The following is a 27615-nucleotide window of genomic DNA, read 5'->3' on the forward strand; positions in this document are numbered from 1 at the left end:
GATAAAAAGAAAAGAATAAAAAATCAAGACCAAAAGTCATCACAAGGATACTAAAAGAAAAAATAAAAGACCATCCATGTGTCCCTCACATTTCAAAGCCTACAGATCAGAAATGCACAATGGGCCATGCCAGTTGTCTGCATGCAACTTTTGGTTTATAGAAACAAACACTTGGGACTCTGGCACTAAAAATCACGATTCACCAACACAGTGAAGAAACTACCAAACAATCTCAATATATCTATCATGTGTGTTTTGATCTGTATCATGAGAACTTGATCTAATAAGAGAAGGAAATAAATCAGAGTTTAAAAAAAGCTTACCCAGATTTCCTTCTTCCTTCCCCCCATTGATTGCTCTTTTCAAAAGGCCATTACGCGGGCTGCATCTCCGTGCACCTTCTTCTGCACGTTCTGCTAATGTGATGTTTTTCCCCCCAAAATTGAAATTTAAGTTAGGTATAGACCCAGAAGAGAAAATGTAAACGCTACACAACATTAGGCATCAGCACCGAACGAGGATTATCACTAAAATTCCAAGGAAACATGGAAACCCATGATATACGACAACTGGAGGTGTCTCATCACACCTGCCTTGGGGTAAAACTTAATCCTCAACTTACAAGATAAAAACCTAACTTATATCGGGCCGATGGGCATTTCTATTGGCAAAGGAAAAAAAAAAAACAAAAGGAAATTGAATGAGACATAAACATAATTTTTCTATGTGACAAAGGTAGCATAATACAAAGTAGATCACACCCAGGATCCAACATGGACACCTGATAAAGAACATGGAGCATGATCTACCATCAGTACACTGACGTTTTATCTTCTTTATCCATTGGCTTCTCTCAACCCCACTCTCTTAGGCATCTGTGTTCAGAAGACCTGACCTACAGGCAAAATACATATGCTAGGTGAGTAATCACAACCTACACAAACCGAAATAAGTTCTAATCTTCAAAATATCAAATAAAGGTATTACGAGATTTCAAAAATACACCCCATTCAACTTCAGACTTTTGGTGCATTTCACATTTCACTGAGAGCTTTCTTTCATACACCAAGTTGTCCCCATTCAACTTTTACACACAGAAAGCATATGATGAAGTTCTCTTACCAAGTAGAATCACAATTTTGCAGCATGTAAGTCAACACACAATAGTTTGACTTAAACCCAAAAGTCCATTCTAAGCACACCTTCATTCCAAAATAAAAAGGCAATGAAGAAAAAACCATTTGACAAGACTTGAAAGAACTAATTAGTTAACAAACAAGAAGCTATGCTCATTAATCATGACATTAAAAAATAGTGAACAATAAACCTAGAAAAAAATAAAAAATAAAATAAAACATCGTGCTAGATCCTAAAAAAAATACACCATGAGTTCCCCAAGTTTTAACAGCAAGATGAAGCTGTCAACCAAAAAAATTCCTTGTATTTGGATAAAAGCAAAAATATTGGTCTACCTGGAATGTCAACGTCTAGTTCTAGGCTTGCAACGAAATTCAGCCAGAAGGGCAATATGATCAGAGGACCACTCCGGAGAAGGAAGTGCTGTGTCTTTTCTCAAGCTATCCTCATCCAAGAGTTCCAACAATGATTCCACCGTTAAAGAGTCGGCTGGAACCACAAATCTTATTTATTAGAGAATCCTAAACATCAATAACGGCACAAACTACAAGTATGAAGCACATGTGTAAATAAAATATAGGAAAAAGATGCAAACCGACATGTAGGAAAAAGATTACCTGTATAAAATATGTAATCAAGGGTGCCAATAAAATCTCTAGTGCAATGTGTAAATAAAGGTTCATTTGTTGAGGGGTCCAACCTTCTCCTCTGTTGCTCCAAACCAATGCCAACCCCCATTCTTGCAAAGGATGAGTAAGCACTTACCTGTAACAACACAGTGTCACAACCATCACAAGCCACGCAAAGCAAACATCATTTATTAATACAAATCTCAATGCCTTGTCCCTTCTGCCCATTTGATCAATCTTAATCACTTAAAGCCATGCAATGATAAACAATAAGTTTACCAGAGGCAGCTGATGTGTTAGCTTGCTGGCAGGGCGCAAAATTCCAAGAGGGTCTATTGCTAAATCTGGATGCATTGGATCCACTTTTCCCATCGCAAGAAGTGCATGTGGTGCACTGCAATAAGGTTCAAAATTACCTTCAAATAAGCGAAATGGCATTTCTAGAAAAACATAACTTTCACACAAAGTGCTAGAAACTAGAACACCACTGGAACAGTAAGCAATCAACTATATTTTAGTGCATAGACAGACCTTCCAGGAACTGAATTAAAATCGCCACAAACCAGCATGGGAATGTCTGCACTGGCAGCTATTTTTTCCAAACCTTTTAAGAGAGTATGAACCTGATATGACAAACAAGAATATACATAATAAAATAGTTTGATTAACTGAGACATAAGCACACGCATAAAAAAAGCCCCACTCAAGCTCACTCAAAAATAAAATAAAATTAATTACCTGCCACAACTTGACATCTTTCAATTCTTGATGAACATTTATGTGTGTATTTGCCTGAACTCCAGCACATCAGAAAACAAATGGTTACAAGATGCTTTCAAGAATGTTTGCAGAGGCAAAGGAAGAAAGGAGAGAAGCAGAGATGCCCATCCACATTTGTATTATAGGAAATTTATTGTGCACATTTTCACACATATTTAGCATCCTGGTATCTTGTATAATTAACAAATGAAGACATAAGCCTTAGCTGCTTCTTGAAACTTTTATAAAGAAATAGTCTGAGGAAGTTGGAAGGAAGAAGTTGGCTTTTCACAATGCAAAAGGATTGTTATAAGTCCACAAGTTGAGCTGCACAAACTTCAATTCTAAGGAGGAAACCCATCCAAATAAGCATTGGCAGAGCCAACAAAAGGCTTGAGGGGGGCCACAAATGAATAAAAAATATTTGTAGTTCAGTGGTAATCAAGGAATTCATCCCTTGTACCTGACAAAGGGTTCAAATCCCTGTAAGTGACAATTTTTAAAAAAAAAAATTCAAAGAGGGGGGGTTAGGATATGCCCCTCCTGGGCATGCCTTGGCCCTAAGTTTATTATTGACCAATAACAAACGTCAGTAGCACCTACAGTAGTCTATGAGCGCCTATGCACCTGTAACAGGTAGTCTTCAGGAACGTACCAGAGAGAACCACAACGGTCGATGTCAGTATTCACCAACCCCAAGAAGTTTAGACCAATGTGAATCAGAAGAATTAATGGAACAAACTCAACTAAGGAAAATGATAGCAATGCTAGTTAGCGGACCAGAACCAACTCGTGTAAAATAAGATGACACGAGCAGGACAGCATGAGGGAGAGTGCTGAGTGAACAGAAGTCGCTATTTAGGCAAGCAAAATTGAAATGCACTAAGTCAATAAATTGTCCAATGTAAAAGGAATGCTTGATCTTCCTACAAGCCAATAAATTAACACATAAAGCACCCAAGGGTGAAAATACAAGTTAAAGAATGGATTTCATTGTTTGACAGAAATTCCAGAAAGAAATAATGGGAGGGCTTTTGCAACAGTTTCAGCAAGCAATATACAACAAAAGGAAGTTGCAACAACAATAATATCGGCAACAAAAAAAATGGTTGTAACTATTCCCTCACCACACAAAGAAGTTGTCGTTTCCCAGGAATATCAGCACCCTGGTAACTGAATTTTGCTTCCAGGACTGCTATTAGTGCAACATTATCCTACAAATAGAATTAGATATTTCAAGTTAAGAGGCCAACAAAAAACAAAATCTAGGAGACAAAAAGCAAATGTTTAACTTCAAATGCAGTCAGGCCACCTTAACTAGTCGATTTAGAGCAGTTTTCTTTTGAGCACTTGGAACCACAGCGTCCGTCAAAGACTGGGCAGCCTTATTAAATTCAACCTGTATACAAGCATAAATCTATTTTAGCAAGTGCAATAACCACAGAAAACTGGAGTCCATAATACAAACACTTCATTACCTCATATTTTTTGACATGTGAAAATCTATCCCTGCGAAAAAATGTTGCACAACCATCAATTGTATGGATATTACCAGTGTAAACCTGCAAAAAGTCAACAAGATCAAAGGATTAATAACATACAGAATTTCAGAAGCTACTATCATAATGCAAAGAAATTCATCATGTACCTCGTTTGTTTTTCTCTTGTAAAGTGCTTGATATCCATGTTTGTCCAGCTCTGGGGCAAAAAATTCCTCAAAATGATCACTTTGAATCTGAAAGGAGGAAGCCATATCTACCATTAGTTAGTATGTAAAGGCACGTTTGGTGTTATAAACCCATCAAAAAGTTGACCCAACAGTCTGAAGATTTGTATCTCTAAACTGAGGATAAAGGGAACACATTGGAAAAGAAATACAAAAATATATTCAGAAGCATGTCAGCATAGCTTTTGTTCTATTGAACCATCCCAATCGATTTACTTTCTTTCTACAACACCTCTTTTTCTCTTGATTGACAAAATTTAACAAATTAGGGTGACTTCCATATTGTTGTTGTATTTTTAAAATCAGAGCACCACAGTAGACTGCAGTTAAGAATTATTAAATGCACTTTTAGAATAATACATATGCCACTTTGAAAGCATCAAAGAAAAAAAAAATCTAAATATACTGTCAAAGTAAAGCAGAACCCAAAGTCCAGCAAAAAATTAAGATAGAAGGTCAACAATTAATAGAAGTTCTTAAAAATGCCTAATTAGACTATGGCTTAATTCCTTACAAGCTACTCATGGAGCAATGAGGTTCTTAAAATATGGTTAGGCTATCAAATAACATTTTCCTTTGAACTGCCTTTGACTTCCAGGAGCCAAAATTGAACTGGAATAGAAGGCTAAAATTTTGTGTATCTCTGTAAATAATCCTTCAACATCCACATGACACATGTCAAAAAAGGTCAGAAGCTTAACCTGAAAGTCTCAATACATTGCTAGCAACACAAGAGAAATTGAATAACAATTAAAGTGTAACCTCAGATACCTCTTGCAGACAGACAATGTCAGCACGATATCCAACTATTTCCCGTAATAAATTCTGCTTGCGGTAAGGCCAAGAAAGAGCCCATGAGGGGCAGTAACTGTATAATTCACTGGTGGCGAACACATCGGACAAAATGTTGTATGAGAGCACAGTAAAGGTTCCTGCAGATGATATACGGCCATCTGAATCCAAATGCCCCACCATATCAACTCCACTGACTGAGATCAAGTGACGAGGAGTAGGTGAGGGAGCTGGAATGACTCGGGAAGTTAGTATATTGCTGCCATGTCCAACGGTCAGTTTTGTTTCTGCATCTACCACAACACACTCAAATTTGAGAACATGGCCAATATCATCGGCTGTTGGTGTATAGGTTTTAGAGCGTCCAACTTCAAACCAAGTTTCCCCACCACTTCTTTGAGTAACTGCAGCAGGATATAAAGGTGCTGAACCATTCGCCAAGCTAGCACTTGATGCAGAAGGAGCTAAACTAGTATTGATACTTCCAGATCCGGTACTATTGAAGCGGCCAAATAACTCTTCCTCTTCATTCCCATTTTCATTTACAGCACTAGCAGCCCGATCATGTAAAACACGATGATGCTGCCATGCATCCGAGAAGCACTTAGGAGAGCAATGGTAACTTTTGGCAACAGGTATTTTGGCCTTCACACAACCTAAGCACTGCAAAGTGGCATGCTCAGATGGATGTACACTACAGACAGCTACTTTTCTATCGCTTTGTATACGATACCTGCAATATAAATCCGACAACAGAAAATTTGTATAAATCTGGATATTACTAGCTGAAACCCAATGTTTTAAACCACTCATTAACAGATACAGATGTTGAATAATCATAAAAACCAGATATTATGAATAAACTATAACTTTCGCTGCCCAGATGCAATCAACAATCAGGTTATACAGCACAACTTACAACTTCTAAGAGCGCATAATGCAAATCTAGCATATGATGATAAAATTTCGAAATAAGATGGAGCACCCAACTTGGTATCTGAACAAAGAGCCCGAGACACTACAACTTCACCAGAACACAGTGTCACCTCATTAAACTTTTATTTCATTTTATGTACAGATCCTAGATAAAATTAGCCTTTTCCAATATTAATGTATTTAGACATCCAATTAACTCCTCATATCAAAATTCCATCTCACACTGCCCATTGAAAGATAAGATATGCTTCAGCCCTTTAGACTAGGGATGGCAGCAAGTACCCATACTAACCCCGGAGCCAACATGCCCAAACCCACCACCCAGTAGGTCAGAAATCTGATCTACAGGGCTTATCCAATGATATGAGCATGATATCTAACAAGAATCCATATTGTTTTCAATGGTTCTACACAACTAAATTTTCTACTTTATTTGCTGTCAACTTACTGGCCTCACGTATCAATTAGATAAATTGGAGAAATTTGAACTTCAATTTTTTGGTAAATCTTTTCTTCTTTCTATTATTATTCTCTTGTGGAGAAAAATGACGCATCTATTATCTAAATGTTAGTAGCTTTTATGGATTTAATCTCTCCTCCCAGACCTCAAGTTCTGATTCGAGTTTCCTACACTAGAGCTCAAGTTCAAATTTGCAATCCCCTTGGCATCCAACAAATTATAGCATTTGGGTTTTATATAGGAAACAAAAATTTCAGTAGTATGGAAAGTAAAAGAACAATGAATGATCTGGAGTCCTTCCAGCAGTGCAGAAGCAAACAAAAGAACTAGCACCTAAAAACAATGGAACTACCCAAAACAAACCATGGAAGAAAAATTATAGCAATTGACCAGAAACTTAAAGGTGTAATTTCCCATATAAATTGCAATTGCCCTATTGAGACCTTATTTTTGGGTTGCCAAACATTACATTAGTATATCACAACATCAAGGGTTATTTTTCTTACCAGCCAGTCATGAAGGAGGCTAGGAACCATCAATATGTGTACTAATGGCCCCTAATCAAGTATCCATAAAGACCAAACTTCTTTCACAATGGGATTTTACACACAGTAAGTAAAGCCAAATAGAAATTGATTTACTAACTGTTAACTAAGTTTGCATATTCTAGGATTCTTCGACACCCTAAACTTCCAAATACTTACATAGACATCCCATAAACGAATTCCATATTCAAGAGACAGAGTTGACACCAAGTTAATGTTTAGCATCATCAAGATTAATTCAGATAAAAGACAACCCCTCTTCAACAATAAGAAGAAGAGAGAAGAATCAGGAAAACAGCAAATAGAAATAATGAATCAACATAAAAAATCTTATCATATATGCCATCCCTAAAATCAAAAATTTTAATCATAATTATAATAACATGAGTAAGTGCTAAACAAGCCAAACAAGCCAAAAGCCTGAGTAACCAGGTCAATGTTTCAATCCATCACCTAGACAAAACATGAAATAAAATTATTGCTGAAAATATACATATATGAAGGAGAAATGAAGTAGCAACTGTAGTGAGTAATAGATACAGGTTGATCTTATTACATTATTCTCCTGCATACTTAAACCTTATAAAATATCTCAAAATATGCATATATAAGGAGAAATGAAATAACAACTGTATTGTGAAATATATAGAGGTTGATCTCATTACATTATTCCCCTTCAGCATACTTAAAACCTTATAAATTCAATATTGATCAGAGCCTCCAACTTACAGTATATGCTAAATAGCGAACAGGTGTGTATAGCGAACAGGTGTGTGTGCGTGTACGTGTGCATATATATATTTGATAGGTAAACATCTTTTCTTTTCCATTTTTCCATTTTTTTTTTTTTACCCCTCCAGGAATGAAACCTAGAACCTCTCACTACCCCACCCAAACACCCCATAACACTGGAGCCAGGTATCACAACCACGGCTACATGGTGAGCATGTATTTTGTTTCTTGCCTGGCACTATTTAAAAACAACAAGGTTGCATAAGGTTGTATCCAAATGCAATTGAACTTATCTATACACAACTACATGTTATTTTATGCATAACCAAGTTTACATATTGGTGAACCCAACCAAAGTGCACCTATTTACAGCCTATTCTAGATATCTAGTGACCAAGATTAACACAAAGTGAGAAGTTCCCGTGAGAAGGCAAATAATATATATCACAATCAAAGGGCAACATATTGAATGTCTTCCTAGTTCCTATTGCACTTCTTGAATACTAACCACAAGAGGGAAAATACTACGTACTTGAACATGTTAACAACTACCCATCTCCTAACCAAAAGATGAGGAGGCAAAAAACCAAAATCTTGTTGAGACAAAGCATTATATAGGATTTTTCATATATGGCCATGTTATCATCATCACAACTCATAACAGGCATTGGGTCCATAATGATCCTTCAAATAAAATATAATAAACTAGGTACATAAGACTAAAGTCACATCTTGATCTGGGTTATCATGAAGAACCTTTAAAATATGTTTGGTTAAAGACTAATTTTTCATTTCCAAATAAAGAAAAACAAAGATGGCACTGGGGCACCATTTTAAAAAGCCACTTCTTTTTTTTTTTCTTTTTATATTTTTAAATGAGTAATATGGAACCTCATTTCTGGAAACTGATTTTAAAACATTATGACAAAAGAGATCCATTTTCTATAAGTGTCAAGAATATTCATGCATTTTTCCATTTTACCCTTCAAGAAAAAGGGAAACCACGGAAAACGACATCCTCTAAAGAAATATTTGTCGGTTTCTCCCAAGTTTTTGGAAGTATCAGACACTGATTCTGTTAATAAATTCTCCATGTGTTCCTTTGAAAAAAATTCCAACTTAGACAAACGATGGCAGCGTGGATTTCCAGCACAGAAATTGACAAATTTTGGCTAAATATTTCAAAAGATGTGCTGCATAAAATCAAGATCAGAAGGCATGAAACAAAATAATATATGTGCACACACCATCGTGGGATTCAACATTCAAGTTTCTGAAAGTACATCACAGTAATTCAATTTATCCAACCAGCAGTAAAAAAACAGACCCACATCACGTTTGCTCAACTATCATAATAACAATCACATCCTTAAATGAACTCAAACACCAATAATTCTTTCATCTAGAATTCCCACTCATGGAGAAGTTTTATACAATAAAAGGGATATGACTATATATACAACATGTCAATTCAAGCAAACCCTTCAAAAGTAGGGTTCATAAGTATACATATCAAAATTTAAACGTTGGGATGCATTAAACCAGAAAAAATTTAACATGCTTATTGAAAATCATACATGTAAAGGATGCAAGCATAGAAATAACAGTAGGAAACTGCCAAAATCGGAACTAACCTGGAAAACAAGAACCCATATATCTAAACAAACAGAGTACATGCAAAACCCCAATACAAAGCCACAACTATACAAGATTATCCTTGAAACAAAAAAATATCATAATCAACACAAACAACAATAGGAGGGATGAATAGTACTACTAAATTCCATATATCTAAACAACCCCTCACCACCGAAACTCAACCACACAGTCCAAGAATTCATGAAAACCATTAAAACGAGACAGCATCAAAACCAAACCTCAAAACATACGATGGACTAGTTGTAGCAAGAGTTGTAGCAGAAGTATTACTTACCACTTATACCTCAAAAAGTGGCCTTCGATTGGGGCAGACTCCGGCACATCCTCGGTTGTAAGGTTCTTGTCCGGCCGGCGGAGAAGCACGTACGGCGTGAGCTCACAACCAACGATCGGAATATCGGATGGCAGGTGAACGCGAAGCACGCTCAGCATGGTTCCTCCCACTTTTTCGATGACACCTTCCCCTTGGAAAAAATTTCGCGGCACTGTAACCCTAGCGATCTCTCCTCAACTTCGACACAGTCGATAAGGCGGACACGTGGCAGATCCGCCATTACTTTCCCCCCACCCCCGCCAGCCTTGACGATCCGAAGGAAACCCTAGCACAAAATCCAGATCTTTTGCTCCGCACAACGATTTCCCAGAAAATGCCCCCCCGCACCTCGCTCAAGTGATTGAACTGGATCGATCGCTCACCAACGATCGGAATCTTGAGATATAGAAAAAGCTCGATTTCTATGGAGAGGGAACGAAAATAGAAAAACGAGGGATTTGGAATTGTTAGGGTTTTACAGAGGAAGTGAAGATGTAAAATGCGACATATTTATATGCATATATATATAGAGGCCATTCTATTTGGAGACAAAAGAAAGAAACCTCTATATATCACATATGTGGCTTATTCCCTCACTTTCTCACACTTTCTTTTCTGTTGTTATGTGTTTTCCTTTGCCTTTTTTATTTTCTCCCCTCTCATGCCCATTTCATTTTATTTTTATTCTAATTATTTGGAAATGAAAAGCGAATTTGGATTCGAGAATGGAAAACTGTATTTGGATTCGAGAATGGAAAACTGTATTAGTATTAATCGTAATATATTTTATTTTATTCATCGAAAAAGAGTAATCCATTAAAAATCAAATGATTAACCAATCTAAATTATTAATGGTCGTTAAAAAAATTATGGACTAATCGGACTAGAAGATTATTATGATTAATCAAATAAAAAGAAAAAACTATCCATTCCTATTAATTAGCATTTGATCCCTCGTATGATTGAGGATGCTTGAAAACATTTTTTAAAAACAAATTTTACTCAAATGTTTTGCAGGAATGATCTATTGCAAAACTCAAATGTAAAAAATAGGTTTTTATTATTTATTATATATAAAAGCATTACTCAACTTATAAAAATTACAAAAAATCTTAATTTTATTATGAAAAATAACCTATTTTTAGAGTAAATTATCAATTGTTTTATGTTAAAAATTTATCAAACATGTTTTTAAATTAAAAAAAAAAAACCACAAACACAAACAAACAAACAGTTTCCAAAGAGATAACAAGTGTTTGCCAACTTTGAATTGAAAATCCACCGTCACTCCATAAAATAAAAGACGGCCCATTGTCATTCAATTAAATCAAAGATGTTGACAGTGATGAATTCAACAGGCAGATCTTGATGACACTGTTTGTTCATTGTAAACTAAAATACAGGCTGTCGACCATTACCATAGGGTACAAATAACTGATAAGAAAGTTGTTAGTATCCAGATGATAAATCTTCCGCCCCATACGCAACACCACCGGGTTGGCCTCAAGCTGCATCTCATGGCCTGGAAAAATCAACGAATGATTTTATGTCTGCTGATGATTGTACACAAAGATCAAAAATTAGTACCAGGGTTGAATCCCAATTGGTTAATGATAGAGACATTGAAGGCTAAAATCACAAATTCCTAAACACCTATGCAAATTACAATGGAATCAAACTCATATCAATGAGATTCCAGCTGGGGGGCCGTTGCTTGGGTAATTTCCAGCTGAAGATGAACGGGCTTTCTGACTGAGGATCCTTCAATTCAGACACTGGTTTATGCTGGACATCTTAAGTTATCTCTGAGCCATCTTCGATGTTCTCAGGAAGCCTTAAGCGATGTAGGACAACCCAATGATGGTTGCCTACAATTAAATAGGTGGGCTAGTGTTGTTATTTTTAAGGTGTAAAGAGAGGAATAAGGAATAAGGTTTATGGTAAAAAATAAATAAATAAAAACAAAATAAAAAAGTTGAGAGAAAGGATACAACAAAGAAGAGATGAAAATTTTAGAGTCTCACTAAAGTCTTCTAAGAGTCTTACCTAAAAGAAAATCAATGAAGTTTCACTATTGAGTATTACAATATTTGGAATAAAGAAAACCCTAATATTATTAACATCAATCAATTTATTCATTTTTAACCTTATTTTTAGGCTTCTCTAAGAAATTCAAAGTCTACTAGAATTCTAATAGCCCATTATAACTTTAATTATAATTATCCTAATGCTAATTTGATACCAACAAATACTAATCCTAATTAATTCCAAATAATATTAATCCTTTTTTAACTGTAACTAATACCAGTTCCCTTTTTTTATTTATATCTTGCAGATTCATCCTTATCATTGAGATTTCCCACATTGGGCCATTAAAGAGTTATGAACCCCATGTCCAGTCAAATCGCAATGGGCTAGTGTGCTAGATGCCATGCTTTTTGCAATATACCAATCTCAGGTGCAGCTAGAGAATATTCTAAACTAAATGGGCAAATACTTCATTCAGAAAGAAGAAAGCAGGTACTGGTAAGATTCTAAACCTAATGCTTGTAAGATTTCAAGTTTCGTTCCTGTTTCTTACATGTCCCTGGAAAACTAAGCATAGGTAATGTGAAAATTTAGCAGCCTTAGAATTACTGCATTTAATCAAATATTGACTCTGACAAGTCATTTATGTTTCCTCATTCCATGGTACAGACTTATGCTTCATAGGACAGTCTTCTGTTTGTATGCTCTTTGGGATAAATTAGCAAATGAGATCAATGCATTTTGCTATGGTAACATTTGATGTACAACTTGATCATTAATAACAACAGAAACTCCCTCAAAGGCCATAACTAAAAGTGGTTGATTATTTAAAACAATTATGTTAGCTTAGGAGACAAGATATTCACCTCAATGCAATGGCAATCACAAATATATTAGCTATGCACTTTGAAGCACCTCAGGTAAGGGAAATATTGCAGCAGTTCATCACGACTCCGTCCCTGCAGAGGAAAGACATCCAGGAATAGAACGATAGAAATTATCAGGCAAAACTTACACTCGAGACCTGTGGGTGTTTTAGAGACACTAACAGCTTTGATTTGAAAGGATCAGCTTGGTCAAATTTGTCCTTCTTTAGATTTTTTTATTTTTGATTGTTAGTTTTATCCCAACTATTTGGGTTGGGATGACTACATAAATTGCATTTGACCATTTTGCCCTATTATGAATCCTATTCCACTATTGGGTCATGTGGTGTGTTTTTTTTTTATCAGTAAATGAGATTTGTATTAAAAAGGCCAAAAATGGCAAACCAAAGTACACACAATGTATACAGTGGCAGCCAAAAAGCGCCAAAAAAAGGAGGAGAAAACAAAAAGATACTCTTTCCCTCAAAACGACCCCAACCAATCACTGAAATCTACTATGGACATCAATCTTTCACCTATAAACAGTTTGATTCAAGTTAACAAGTTACACAAAAACAAGTATTTCAGCCTTTGGATTGAGAGTTCCACATTCTCAAAAGATCTTCCATTTCTCTTTCCAAATAGTCCAGAAGATGCATAAAGGAGCTGCCCTCCAAACCTTTTTCCGCTTTCTTCCAACAAATGAACCATGCCAACTTAGCATAGCCTCTCTAACTGTAGACTGCATCACCCAAAAAACTCTAAAGAGAGAGAAGAATAGCTCCCACAACACCCTTGCCTTGTCACAATGCAAAAGGATGTGGTCAATAGACTCCTCATGAGATAGACATAGGAAACAACGATTGGCCAAAGACCACCCCCTCCTTTGAAGCTGGTTAAGAGTTAAAGTTTTTCCCCAAGTTGCTTCCCAAGCAAAAAAGCACACCTTAGGAGGAACCCACGCATTCCACGCAACACTAGAAGGGAATTGCACTACCCTTCCTGTCTCTAGACTAGCATAAAGTGATTTAATAGAGAAAGTTTCACTCTTCGTATCAACCCAATACACTTTATCCTCTTTACCCTCTTCTACCACTTTATATTGAAGTCTTGCCAAAAAGCGTTCCACAATAACAATCTCCCAATCATTTAGGGGTCTCAGGAAGTTAGGATTCCAACCACTCCCCTTATTAGAGAGCTGCCACAACTCTACCACCCAAGCATCTTTAGAGTTAGAAAGAGCAAATAAATAGGGAAAAGAAACATTTAACAGTTCATTCCCGCACCACTTATCTTTTTCCCATTGCCCACCGAAAAGGACAATTTAAAACTAACTACATCTCACAACTTTCTTATGGTCTTCCATAAACCAACACCATAGCCTCCTCTCGGTTCTTTAAAGCACCAACCCCCTTCCAAATCCCCATATTTACCACTAATGATTTGTCTCCAAAAGGCCTCCATTTTTTAAGCAAAGCGCCAAATCCACTTACAAATGAGAGCCTTATTAAGCAAGTAAAGGTGCCTAACACCTAAGCCCCCCATCCTTCTGTCAGAGCAAACGGTATCCCACTTCACTAGATGAGGCTTACTATCTAAGGTCCCACCTCCCCATAGGAAGTCCCTTTGGATTTTTTCCAACCTTAATTGCACAATCCTTCGCATCTGAAAAAAGACAAAAAGTAGATTGGCAAATTAGATAACGTACTTCTAATCAACATTAGTCTTCCTCCTTTGGAAATATATTGTATTTTCCACAAAGCCAATCTTTTGCGGAATCTTTCTTCCACTCCATCCTAAGCCACCAACGAATTAAAAGGGGCACCTAAAGGGAGCTCCAAATAGGTGGTCGGGTTTATAGCCTACCATAAGAGCCAACTCATCAAGGTTCTCCGCTCTCTCCACCGGAACAAGCTCAGTCTTTGTTAAATTAATTTTCAGACCCGAAATGGCTTCAAACCACATAAGCAACTAGCTTAAGCGAGCCAATTGGGTATGGGAGGCCTCACAAAACATCAAAGTGTCGTCTGCAAACAGTAGATGAGTAACCTCCAAACCCTCTCCACCTCTCCCATTCACTTTGAAGCCAGTTAGAAAGTCGTCTTCCCTTGCCCTCCCAATGAGACAGCTAAGCGCCTTCATAGCAAGCACAAACAAATATGGAGAAAGAGGATCCCCCTACCTTAATCCTCTAGAGTTTTGAAAGAAGCCCGAAGAGGTACCATTCACAATAACCGATAAAATTGGAGTAGAAATACACTAACTAATCCAACTTATTTGCCTCTGGCCAAAACCTATTTTCTCCAAGACGACAAGTAAAAAGCCTCAATTGACATGATCATATGCCTTCTCAATATCTAGCTTACACAGTACCCTAACTCTATTACTTTTCGGCATCGAGTCAATTGCTTCATTTGCTATTAGAACAACATCAAGGATTTGCCTACCTTCCACAAATGCATTCTGAAAAAAAAGAAACCACTTTACTGATCATCTTTTTAAGCCTATTAGCCAACACTTTAACCAATAATTTATACAAGCTCCCCACTAAACTTACAGGCTTGAAATCCTTAAGATCTTCAACCCCTCCTTTCTTTGGCATCAATACCAAAAACGTAGCATTGAGGCTTTTTACAAATCTACCATGATTATGAAAATCCCTAAAGAAACCCATTACCTTTTCCTTAACAACATCCCAACAGCACTGCCAAAATGCCATTGAAAAACCGTCCAGCCCTGGGGCTTTGTCCCCATTAAGAGTTGACAGCGCATTGAAAACCTCTTCCTTAGTAAAAGGTTCTTCTAACTTCACTGCATCTTGCCTATTTAAGGTTTCAAAGTCCATGCCACTTATACTAGAGCACCAATCTCCATATTTTGACAAAAGGGCTTAGAATGCCTGGGCAATTCCTGCTTTAATATCAGCCTCCTCTGTTAACCAAGCCCCATTAATCTTGACCTTAGCCAAAAAATTCCTCTTTTTATGTGCATTTGCCATTTTATGAAAAAAAAAAATGGTATTTTTGTCACTCTCCTTTAACCAAACTTCCCTTGACTTCTGTCTCCAGCTTGTTTCCTCCATAAGAGCCCATTTCTGAAATTCTACCCTTAAAGCCTCCCTAGCAATCTCTTCCTCTATAGATAAAGTCCCTAGTAACTCCTTTGAATCCCAAAAGCCCACCTAAGTGAGGGTCAAATTCTTTCTAACAGCCACATTGCCAAACACCTCAGAGTTCCAACTCTTCAAAAAAAAAATTAGGTTTTTTAGCTTTTCTACCAGAATGAAACTAGAGGATCCTCTAAAACTGAGCCCCAACCACCAAGACTTCATTAGATCCTTGAAACCCTCCTCCTTCAACCACATTTGGGTCATGTGGTGTGTTAAACCATACCTTCATACTTTTCACCAGCTTGACCCCCAACCACTTTGCTTCTTGTTCTAGTAATTTGATCCATGCTTTAGAGCTCGTTTAACAGTGATTCTAGAAGGCATAGAAGTGCTTTCTTCATTAAAATTAGGTGTTTGGCAAATTATTAAACATTACTTTTCAAAATTTGAAAGATCACTTGAAGTGATTGTTGAAGTAGCACCTGATACATGATTATTTAAAAAATCACTTTTAAAAATTTCAAAATCAAAATCTCCCCAAACAGGTTCCCAATACCCAACCCTGCCTCCCATCACCTATATTCTCCTTCACTCTTTATGTGCGTCAATTTCTTCACTCTCCACTGTTGATGCCAAGCTCTACATACCTCCCCCATTGATTCCTTTCACTATTGCTCTAAACTCTAGGTAAGTTCTCTATTCTTTCTTGTTCTCTGTTTGGTTGCCCAGAAAATTCTCTTACATGTTTTTTCCTCTTTCATGGTTGAAATTTAGGGATTATGGCTGAATAATAGAATAATCAATGTAAACAACTCAAACCCTAATCCATACCTCATAGGAGAAAGGATGAATAAGAAATTAGGCATACGCAACACATATTTGTCAATTTCAATGGGACATAGGGCACTACAGGGACTGTTGTATTCTAACTGGACTTTGATATCACAGAGACTGTTGTATCCTTACTGGACTTTGATACCACGAGTCCCCTTCTAATCACTTTTTTTTTTTTTTAATTTTGAGTATGTTTGGATGCTCTGTGGTTCAGGCATTTCACCAACTTTTATATTAGACAATCCATTTGTGTTTCAGGTTACACCTCATCACTAATGTGTACATCCTATGACCAGAGAAAATTTTTGAGTACAGGATTTAAGATATTGTTTCTGTGAAGATGTTATATGCTTATAATTCATGTTTGTGTTGGTGTTGGTGTTTGTGGGTAGGATTTTTCAGTTCTTTGAGGTATATTGTTCATATATATGATTGTCAGGCTTCTTTTCCCTCTGAAACTATTTACATGCTTCATTTAAGATAAAAATGCTTGAAACATAATGGAGCATATGACTCTAGGCTGCTAAATAGCTCTAGAGATTTGAAGTTGTGATCAAAGAAAGTTAACATGATCACAATTTTTTTTCTTCCTAAGTAAATCAAGTGCCATCTAGATGAGTTCTAGAAGCCAAAAAAATAGCATCTTCTTTGCAGCACAGATTTTTTTGGACAAAGGCCTGGATTGGTGTTGCCTTTTATCTCTAAAATCTTTGACTATTAGATGAACTTTACAATGTATTTGATTTCACAAGACTACACTTCTGAATCTAAAATTTTGTTCAGTCAAAAGCCAGGTGATATTTCTTATCTGAGTAGCTGAGAACAGAAATGAAAAATTGGGAAAATTGCAATTTTGAAACATGTGTTGGGACAATGAGCCATCACTTTTGAATATGACATTGACGGAAAATAGGGATTTAATGGTAGGACTCTTATCCCTAGTGACCCCACATGAGCTAGATTTTCTAATTAAGCGTTAAATCAAGGTCAGTTGGGACTTACTAAAGGTGAATAACACTTGAATTCTTTACCTCCAAGGCTGGGTTAGGTATTTTTCACTTTATTGACAAAAATTTCTTATGTCTTTATGCTTCATTTTAGTGGGTGGTCATTGCCTTTGGCTTTTAATGGTGGATAGATTCCCTATTCCAGGAACTCAATTTAAGTGGGGGGAGTACCAGTGACTGATTCTAGACTTGTATTCTCTCTTCCATGTGCCCTTTTGGAAAGATGCAAGATTAGGGTTTTTTTTTTAAAAAAAAAAAAATTGATACTTCTAAATTTAAAAACTTAATGACATATGATTATTAGATTGATAATAAAATTAATTCAATTTTATTGGGATTTAGCATTTAGGTTTTAGATTGACAAAATAGAATTACATAACTGTGCATGTGAATAGCTATTAAAACCGAGGCTTTTGAGATTACGGATAATAAGGTAACCCAAGTCACAATATCGCATTTTTTGTTCAATTCTAATTACTTGCCCCTGCTATCATTTTGCATACTACTACTACCCTTGTATTTGCATGTTCAAATAATTTTTAAATGAAAAATCTCCTATTTGAGTAAATGTATAGGTTTAAATACTGTAATTTAAAATAACATTTTGGTGGTAAACTTCTTAAAGAATTTTGTAGATTTTTTCATTGTATTTTTCTTTTTAATGTGTAATTCGGCTATTCTTTTCTTTATTTTTTCATGAGTGAGCTGATCATTGAAAATCATCTTCTCTTTTTTAATATAATTGTATTAACAGAAAATGTTCATTATTGTTGTTTATTAATGTATTTATTATTTTATTTTCGTATATATGTTTTCTAATAATAATGATAGTGACAATCATAATTTTGAAGATGAAAGTGATGATAAACATGATTTTTATTAGTTGATGCTTACCAGACATGCTACAATTGTAACACTTACTAGCTACAAAGAAAATAAGCATTGTAGAACTTCTTTCCACTTGGATATAAGTTTGTGATAAATGTTTTGAATGCTTGTGTTTAGGTGTTTTGAGTAATTTAGAATGAAAAAACATGCGTTCATCAATTTATTAGATACACTTATTGAAAGGTATAGTCTAAAAGAAGGTTCAAGTGTGCCCTTAATAGAAACTTTTCCAATGTTTCTCACTAAAATAGGTCATGGACTTAGCAATATGATGGTTCAAGAAAGATTTCAACACTCCAATGGATCCATATCTAGATGATTTTGAGATCGTATCAAATGTTGTTTGTCTTGAGGCAAACTATGGATATTATAAAAACCAAGAGATCTATAGTTAAGGGAGGTCTTTCATAAAATAAGAAATAATGATCGGTATTAGCCATATTTTAAGGATTGTATTGGGGTAATTGATGGAACTCAAATACCCGTTGTGGTTCCTAGAGATAGACGAATATGAAATACCACATATTGTTAATAAAGGCATAACTACCAAAATGTTCTGCTTGTATGTAATTTTGATGTGTTTCATATTAGCATGGGTCGAATGGAAAGGTGTTGCTCATGATGCACACATCTTTTTAAAGGCACTAAGAAGGCCAAGATTGGGTTTTTCTCATCCGCTTAGAGGTTTACGAATGAAACTATCACAGTTGTTTTTGTGATTAAGCTTTTTTTTTTTTAGGGCAAGCATTACCATCTTCCAAATTTTTTATGGGGTAGGCTACTTAGAGGTAAGAAGAAAGTAGTTAATCATAGACATTCATCTTTGAGGTGCACAATTAAGAGAACATTTGTTATTTTGAAGAAAAGGTGAAGAATGCTACGGGAAATGCATAGCTTTCCTCTTGAAAAACAAGTAAAGATTGTTATTGCTTCAACGACTCTTCGCAATTTCAAAAGGATTAATGTTAGAACCTATATAAAATTTAAACTTTATGATGATGATCAAGAGTTACTTCCACCTAATGAAGAAGGGGGTAGCATACATGTAGTTAAGGAAGACGGTTCATGTCATGCAAGAGAGATGGGAGAGGAACATGATTGAATTGCACATCTAATTATATCTCATTGATGTTTAATTATGACTCTAATATTGAAGATAGATTTTTCCTTTTTTTGCTGTGAAAAAATTTGCCTTGTTTACTTTTTATTAGTAAAGTTTTTTTGAACAAACTAAACTAACATGTAACAATATACTTTGTTTTACTTTGAAAAATTATCTTTTATTCAATGTTTATTTATTGATCTTTTTGTAAGTATTTTTCAAAATCTTAGTCTAGTGGTAAAAACTTATTATTTTTAATCTAATATATAATTAAATAATTTTTTTTGTTTTGAAATCTTATTATCTTGTGATCAATGTTTGTTTATTAATTCAAATCTTTTTATAAATATTGTTCAAAATTCTCTTGTAATGATATATTATTTTTAGTTTTTTAATAATATAAATGTTTATATATTCCTTTACCATAGATGTTTATATAGTATCTTGTCATGAAAAATTATTGGTTATTATAATATTTCCTTTTTGTAATTAAATTTTATGACATAATTGGTAATTTATTAATATTAAAAGTGCTTTTTGGTTCTGTGACACATTATCAAAAACGTTATCAAAATCACTCTCACTGATTCTCATAAAAACATTTATCATAAAAAAGCTACAAACAAAAGCACTACAGATTAAAAGCATTTTTACTAGAATCACTGCCAAACGGGCTCTTAATCCCCTTCAATGAGAACAAGAAACACTAGCCAATTTGAACACATAAAAGAACTCACTAAATTGGTGGTTCAGAGTTTCAAACTCTCTTACCTATTCTATTTAATGGGTGAATTCCAGGTCAGCGTGTAAACAAGCCAGTCAGGAAGCATTTTCCAGTTTGAAAATTCAAGAGCCATATCATTCCAGGTTTAATAACTTTATGTTATGTGAACAAAAAACCACGACCTTGTAACTTTTTTCTGGAGAAAATGTCATGTACCTTAATGCCAATACACCCATTTACATCAAGGGTCGTAATCATGTTTGAACAAGATCTCGAGAGAGCTTCCAGGCACTTGTCAGTCACCCCAACGATTCCGAACAAGCTGCATTATTTCAGTTAGTAACAGAAAATATATCAAGAGACAAGATGTTATTTCAGTTAGGATGATCCACATGTATATTGACCTGAATAATGATCAACTTCTACAGGAATGCATGTTACCTTGAAATTGACACTGCAGAATGGCACAAGAAACCCAATCAATGGACTCCTCTTTAGTCGACACCACAGTGAAAACTCCCAGATTTTGTTTAAAAAAGGTTCAAATTATGCATTGCCCTTTCACTTTGATTGCACAAGTATTGTTCTTTTCCTTTTTCTTTGATTACCAAATACTAAATATATGCTATAAGTTCTTTAAGTTAGCAGTATGGATTTTCACTAACACATACTCTGTAGTATTCTGAAAGATCCATGTCAAATTTATTATTGACACAGGCTTCCAGACTTTTCACACACTTACCTATTGATCAGTTCCCTAATTCCAATTCATTATAGGCAAGAATAATTCTCAGATCCCATATTGTCACAATTCTCATTATTCCATTCTGAAAGGTGAGCTATTGAACTGAACTTAACAGATATATAGTTGCATATGAAAGATAAAATCAAACATAAGTAATGGACAATTAGTTTTGATACTAGAGAGTGAAGAATTTTTGTGGCATAAAATGGTGCTATCTCTATCAGTAAGGTTCTAAAAAACCAAGCATATATGTCTTTTCAAATTCAATAGCACATCTCTTATTAGGATTACCTAAGAAATTCAAGAGAGGTGCAACCTTGAGCAATGGCTATGACTCCCACATCAGTGACACGTACACACCTATCAAGAAACGTGTCAGGTAATTCATCTCCTTCTGCTACAGTACTTCTAAAATAGATTAGGAGCTTTACTTACCATGTCAAATTTAGAGACACCAGATTCTTGCATTTGGCTATACAGCAAAGTCCTTGATCAGATAGATTCTAACATTCAGGTTTCTAGTTAGTATCAATTTCTAGCCAAGGAAAACGTGAGTAATATATTTATTCAGAAAACCTGATATTTTACCTGGGCTCCACAGAGATCTAAGAATCTAAGATCGGTAAGAAGTGATATCTTTTTGTAAGCTTCATCTGTAAAGCTGAATTAAAAGAATGAGAAAATCCCAAAAATTAGAAACCCCAACAAGGATTATTTCCCTCCAAATTCAAATGTATAGAATTTTCATCTGATACCTTGACAAGGCATAGAGATTCAGACTCTGAAGAGAGGAGCATTTGAGCAATATCTGTTGCAAGCCACCATCTGTTAGCTTGATGCACCTAGGAACACCCATAAACATAAGATTATGAATTGTAAGCACATCACGAGGTAGAGCTCTTTATCAGTAGGCAAATTTACTAACCAATTTATTCACTGTTCAGGATGGAACATGTATTTTTTAGAGGAATATTGGATGCATCACTGTTTATTAAACGGTTCACCTCATTGGATGACTAGTCTTTTTTCTCAGAAATATGAACCAATCACCAATTTTTATACTTATGAGACCTAAAAGACTAGAATTCACACCACTGAGAAATGAATGACTAAATTTTAAAGCATTATATTCCTAAGCAAACACCAAAGAAACATTTCTTTTTCCAATTCCTGAGATAAGCTTCTGGAAACCAGTACATACATACCTAGTCAAGTTCAACAACTCCAAGTCTGGATAATTGTCAGCAATCAGTTGCAAACTTTTGTCTGTGATATTCTGTAATTGCCACATTAAAGGACCCCATCAATATAATCCTTCAAAATAAAGAATATTAAATTTCAATGAACTAATTGCTGAATATAAATAATCATAGACCTTGAAAGATTGAAGAAAGTGCATAGCAGTTTCACATATTGCACTCTTGCATGGGAAAATGAAAAAACAAAGAGGAACTTAGGGCTTATTTAGAAACAGTTCTTGAAAATAATTTTCTATTCATTAGAATAGAAAACAGTTTTCTAACTTATAAAACATGTGTGGCAAATTTATTTATTTTTTAAAACAGTTTTAAAAATTTTGTTTTGAAAACAGGTTGTTTTTTAAAAACAAATTTGAAGTGTTGTTGAGTGTTTTTTGTAGAATAATATAAGAAACAATTGAAAATATGAAGAACTTTTGCATTATACATAAGTGCACACTATCTTCATGGAGAATAAGCTGAAAAAACTATTTTCTATATTTGAGTTCCTAAACAGAATTTTGTTCCTAAAAATAATTGAAAACTATTCTTGAAAATTATTCTCAAAAACAAAATTTAGAGTTTCGGAGACATTGCTAAACATGCCCTTATCTTTTGATCTATTTGATTAAATTTGAAATGAAAAAAAAATTAAGAAAAAGGAAATCCCAACTATTCAGACTCCAATATATTCATTTTCTCATAATTCCACTTTCTTAAGGTCATGTTTACTATTAAATCAAAACCACCTAGTCTTTTTTCACAGCCTTAACCTCTACTCTTGTGGGTCTTCCCTTTGTCCTTATAGTGCATAAACTTAAACCTTAAAAATCAATCATGTGCCCATGAATGCTAATGTCACCAATGACAAATCAAACTTGCATAAATAAGCAGGAAGACTGGATGCTCAAAGCAATCAAAAGAAGAGAGTCATACAATTTACAATGCAGCTATTAGCACGTAAAGGCGAGAACCTGAACTCTCTGGCGATCATATATACCTTACAGCCACTCAAGTTCAAATCAACTATATGTTTGCAGTTCTTCACCAAATGTGTCATGCCTATATCAGTTACCCTGCATTTACTCAATTCATATTCCACATTTCATGAGTAATGATAAAAAGAACCTAGCTACAAATGTTAAATCCAAGGTATCGGAAAAAAGAAATACAGATCAAGCAAACCTTCCAAATACCTCACATTCCAATAGATAGAGAAGACCTTCAATTTAGGACAAGCACTGGTTATTGTTTCAACTCCTCTGTCAGAGATCTTTTGGCAGACATTCAGATTTAAAGACTCTAGTTCTTGAAGTGAATCCAAGCACTGCAAAATTCACATATAATTCCATTAAAAAATTAAAAATTCATATAATAACATTTAGAAGTACAGATCAATTCTTTCAAGCAGACAGAAATGAGAATATTGCTAATTCCAACTTCACTTTGGAGCCAACAAATGTTCGTATAAAGTTAGAAGTATAACCTTGGTTTTGAGAAGATCAAGATGTTTGTCTTCAATATCCTGTGCAAATTCAAGATTTATCTGCTTAACATGCTGATATCGAAACTGTGAAAGCCAAGAATCGCCAAAAATAAGAATCATGATCAGTAAGCCCATGCAAAATGTGCACCAGCTAAGCACACTCAATAAACAAAACGAAAAATCAAATACATCATTGACTCCCCATAACAAAGAAAGCAAGCAAGCAAAAAAAATAACTTGACCTTGTGAACTTTACTTCACAAATCATTTCAAAACCCCCAAAAAATGAAATGAAACAAAAAAAAAAATTATCCTGCCATCAGTTTTAAAAGTATCATCACCACATCATTTGAGAAATACATTTGAGATAAGGAATGGCATCTGTCATTGGATAAACCCTCTTTTCCATATTGTGTATGCAAAAAAACTCAATTAATTCAAAGAGTTTTAAAGCAAACCAGAAAATTGTTTCCACTAAACAGCCAACATGTTTTCTCCGATTAGGTTAAAAGAAGTGCCCATCACCCAATCATGTTGAATTGTATATCTAAATCATCACATGGCAGAATGGAACCATACCATACCAGCACAACAGAAGGGACTGGAACCCATCATTAGATGCTCCCTCTTTTCCATATTGTACATACAAAAAAAAGTCAATTCATTCATAGAGTTTTGAAGCAGAGCGGAAAATTCTTTCCACTAAGCATCCTAATGTTTCCTCCAATTAGGTTACAAAAAATGTACAAAATCATCAAATCGAGTTGAATTGTACATCTAAATCATCATATGACAGAAACCACATCATTAAACCCTAGAACTCACAAACCTAGCATAACCCAATCAAAATCTGCGAAACCAACCAGTGATAGTGCAGCTACAAGTCGATTCCCGGCATTATTCGTCTCCCGAAAATCAAGAACCTGGAAAATCAAAACCCAAATCACAAAAAACATCTAAAGCATTTCCCATCAAATTGATTGAAAGTTTTGGAACGAAGGTTTACCAGCCAGAGAGAAGAGCATGAGACGAGAGTTCTGTGAATCCATGGGCTGACCAATAACAGAGAGATGAGGTCTCTCTGTGGAAGTCTCGTGCCCACGATCCTCAAAACCTTAGGTATTGTCTCTCTGCTCCATTTCAGGTCCCCCCCAGCTCTTGCTTCGGTTTCTTCCATTGTGATTCTGATGAAAGTTTCCTCATTGACACATTTGACAATATATAGGTAGGAGTCAAGCCCACTGTCAAGGTTTATTTGAAAATAATTTTCCAACTTCAAAAGTTTGTTTGGCAATATATAATTTTTTAGAAAAAAAAATAGGTATTCTCATTTTTTTTAATTAAGAAAATTATTCTAATAAAAATTTTAACTTATTTTTTAATGTTATTTTACTATGAAGTATGAAAATTACATTTTTTACAATTAAACCCCTAAATAATAAAGCTTGTTTTAAAACACTACTTTTCATAAAATTGAACTTTAGTTTTATTTTTTTATATTGACTTAATTGAATTATTGCATAAATCAAAATAAATTTTTTACTAAAAATAATATTTTTTATTTTTTATTTTTAGCTTCTGTCATTATATTTATCTTTTTATGAATAAAGTTTGAAATTATTTGTCCAGCAGATTTAATGATGGAAAACTAAAAATATTTGTGTATACTACAACTTTATTTAAATAACATAATATTAATCTTTGATATTCAAGGGTGGAAGGCGGTGGAGAGGGAGAAGATAGGGTAAACACCTCATTTCCTTGAACTATTAACTCCTATTTGATGACTATTTTTCAAAATTAAAAAAAAAAACAAAAAAAAACAAAATTTGACCATAAATTTTGAAAATCATTGTTTGATATTTTATTATTTTATTTTAAATAATTTTTCATATTCCTATAATTATTTTTCAAAACATTCATTACAAAATAAGTGATAGTTTTGAAAACAACCAATTTTTTTTTTCTAAAAACACTATGTTTTCTATTTTCTATATATAAGGACATAAAATCTTTATTGATAAATATATTTTTCTATTTTTAATAATATAAATTTATTTTAAAAAACCGAGCATATCCTAAACATCCTATTTCCATTTTAATGTCAGATTGATCTTAGAAACCTCCCTATGTATAAGAGAGGGTTTCAATAAGACAATTAACCAATTAATTTACCAAAGAAATTAACAATAATGCTAATACTAGGGATTAAAAAATACATTTCAAAACTAAAAAGGAAAATAAGATAAAAACTAAACATGTTTGATAATTATTTTTTAAAACAATCCTAAAAATTTGTTTTTAATAACAATTTTTGAAAACTGTTATTTGATATTTTGTAAAATAAATATTTGTTTAAAAACCTTAAATATTTTTAACTTGTTTTTAATGTTATTAGATGTGTTTTAAAATGTGTTTTTTTATATCTAGTGTTTTATTTTTAATGATTTTTTAATATAATTATTTTTTTAAACGATTATTGAAAACATTATAAAACAACTAAAATATATATATATATATTTTAAATATTGTGTTTTTTGTTTTTTAAAATAGAAAACATAAAACAATTTTTTGGTTACCTAACTTATTTTTCTATTTACAAAAAAACACCATGTTCGAAAATAATAGTCAAGCATACTATTAGTCCAAAGGTTCTCTTAAGTATGTTTTAATAATAACAAATCATGATTAAATCATTAATGGTTTAAAATCAAGTTTAATTTTAGGTTTTAATTGATAGAATCAAATGAAAAATCAAGCTAATTATAAAAGGATCCATGGAGAGCAAAATCCATGATGCATGAAAACCTCTAAAGTTCAAGAACACGATGTAAATGAATACTTTGGTGCATATAGGATTTTTACTTAAACGTGCATTTTTTTAGTGTCAAATATTGAAAACCTATAAATAGAATTATCTCATTCATTTACCGACAAAAAAAATATTTGCTAACTCACTAGTTACTTGTTTCTCACATTAAAACTCTATTTCATTATTGACGTATCAATTTCATGATTTTTAAATATTTTTTAATACACCCTTGTTATTCATCATAACCTTTTTTTGTATTTGTTTATTTATTACACTATGATTGAGTGATTTAAAACTCCTAGTTGTTGAGCAAGGATTGAGTGTTAAGACTTTAAGTTGGAAGATAAACTCGAAGAGAGACTAGTGTCGATTGGAGTCGCTGAATTCAATTGGAAGAACTTTGAAGTTTCATTATAGTGAAAAAATGTAAGTGGTATATATATATATTATTGGTTATAAAGAATGTAGCAGAAAAGTGTACCAGTATTTTTTCTCTTTTAAATATCGACAAATTTATATTTCCTTGTTTTTAATTTTATAAATCTAAATTCATATGTACAAACTTTATTATGCCAAATGTATGGTTTTTATATATATATATCACCTGTAAAACAATATTAAGCTTTGATATCCCAGAGAGAGAGAGAGAGAGAATCTCTGAAACCTCCCCAGGTAGGAGAAGGAGAAGAATTCAATAAGAAAATTAACCAATTCACTTAGCAAAAAAATTACATTTTAAATCCCACAAAAAAAAAAAAAAAATCGAGGGAAAAGAAAAAGTAAAACGTTGTCTTTGCCTGGCTCTTCCCATGTATGCCACAGGAGAGATGTTCTTCCACCTCACGTCATCTCCTTCACTTGATCTACAACGTGATAATGCAGTACCATCACCCACAGAGAAACCTTGCCTTTGCCCACAAGAGATCTGCAATATCATCTAATTTTTATAGTAGAACGCACCATCGCCCTCCTCTCCTCTCTTCAGAAAAAGGACCAACTCTTGAATGTTTCTGCCACGTCGATAAGGAATGGGTTCAAATGGGTCAAATGTGAGTCTGAATGCATGCATGCAACTCTGAATCGAAAAC

At 34.2% G+C, this 27615-nt stretch overlaps 2 protein-coding genes across 12 annotated transcripts; both read right to left on the reverse strand.

Moving 5' to 3' along the window:
* Window positions 1-16: 16 nt before the first annotated feature.
* Window positions 17-10340, reverse strand: LOC100265801 (carbon catabolite repressor protein 4 homolog 1). 5 transcript variants are annotated; one of them, XR_786450.3, is made up of 13 exons: window positions 9650-10340; window positions 5023-5776; window positions 4174-4260; window positions 4004-4087; window positions 3838-3924; window positions 3653-3739; window positions 2505-2558; window positions 2298-2389; window positions 2046-2160; window positions 1755-1902; window positions 1473-1626; window positions 1123-1202; window positions 498-895 (listed from the first exon to the last, which is right to left on the reverse strand). XR_786450.3 is itself a non-coding variant. In XM_010655556.3 (12 exons), exons 1-11 carry the CDS (start codon window positions 9805-9807, stop codon window positions 1481-1483), a joined length of 1812 nt encoding a protein of 603 aa, XP_010653858.1. In that variant the 5' UTR covers window positions 9808-10340; the 3' UTR covers window positions 17-413; window positions 1473-1480. The 5 variants fall into 5 exon arrangements, 4 of the variants coding, with proteins under 4 accessions (XP_010653858.1, XP_010653857.1, XP_002280990.1 ...); XM_010655556.3 differs by lacking the exons at window positions 498-895; window positions 1123-1202 and adding an exon at window positions 17-413; XM_010655555.3 differs by lacking the exon at window positions 1123-1202 and having other exon boundaries at window positions 498-890.
* Window positions 10341-10980: 640 nt separating this feature from the next.
* On the reverse strand, window positions 10981-24974 carry LOC100243447 (F-box protein At3g58530). Of its 7 annotated transcripts, none has more exons than XM_010655558.3 (14): window positions 24722-24942; window positions 24579-24638; window positions 24295-24342; window positions 23716-23799; window positions 23426-23556; window positions 23230-23305; window positions 22197-22267; window positions 21747-21833; window positions 21580-21652; window positions 21427-21494; window positions 21283-21351; window positions 20463-20568; window positions 12583-12675; window positions 10981-11238 (listed from the first exon to the last, which is right to left on the reverse strand). In XM_010655558.3, exons 1-13 carry the CDS (start codon window positions 24890-24892, stop codon window positions 12610-12612), a joined length of 1110 nt encoding a protein of 369 aa, XP_010653860.1. In that variant the 5' UTR covers window positions 24893-24942; the 3' UTR covers window positions 10981-11238; window positions 12583-12609. The 7 variants fall into 7 exon arrangements, with proteins under 7 accessions (XP_010653860.1, XP_010653861.1, XP_010653859.1 ...); XM_010655559.2 differs by having other exon boundaries at window positions 10981-11241; XM_010655557.2 differs by having other exon boundaries at window positions 10981-11210; window positions 24722-24941.
* Window positions 24975-27615: the final 2641 nt, after the last annotated feature.

Source organism: Vitis vinifera, chromosome 8 (assembly GCF_030704535.1).
Source record: "Vitis vinifera cultivar Pinot Noir 40024 chromosome 8, ASM3070453v1".
NCBI classification, from domain to species: domain Eukaryota; kingdom Viridiplantae; phylum Streptophyta; class Magnoliopsida; order Vitales; family Vitaceae; genus Vitis; species Vitis vinifera.

Excerpts from the sequence above, each read along its gene's own strand:
- LOC100243447 (XM_010655558.3), bottom strand. The coding sequence starts at position 24,892 with ATGGAAGAAACCGAAGCAAGAGCTGGGGGGGACCTGAAATGGAGCAGA. Across the intron at positions 23,306-23,425 it reads TCTATCTATTGGAATGTGAG|GGTAACTGATATAGGCATGA; the intron begins GTATTTGGAAGG and ends GAGTAAATGCAG. Across the intron at positions 21,495-21,579 it reads TAGATCTCTGTGGAGCCCAG|AATCTATCTGATCAAGGACT; the intron begins GTAAAATATCAG and ends CCTGAATGTTAG.
- LOC100265801 (XM_010655556.3), bottom strand. The coding sequence starts at position 9,807 with ATGCTGAGCGTGCTTCGCGTTCACCTGCCATCCGATATTCCGATCGTT. Across the intron at positions 2,559-3,652 it reads AACGACAACTTCTTTGTGTG|GCAAATACACACATAAATGT; the intron begins GTGAGGGAATAG and ends GCTGGAGTTCAG. Across the intron at positions 1,903-2,045 it reads TAACACATCAGCTGCCTCTG|GTAAGTGCTTACTCATCCTT; the intron begins GTAAACTTATTG and ends GTGTTGTTACAG.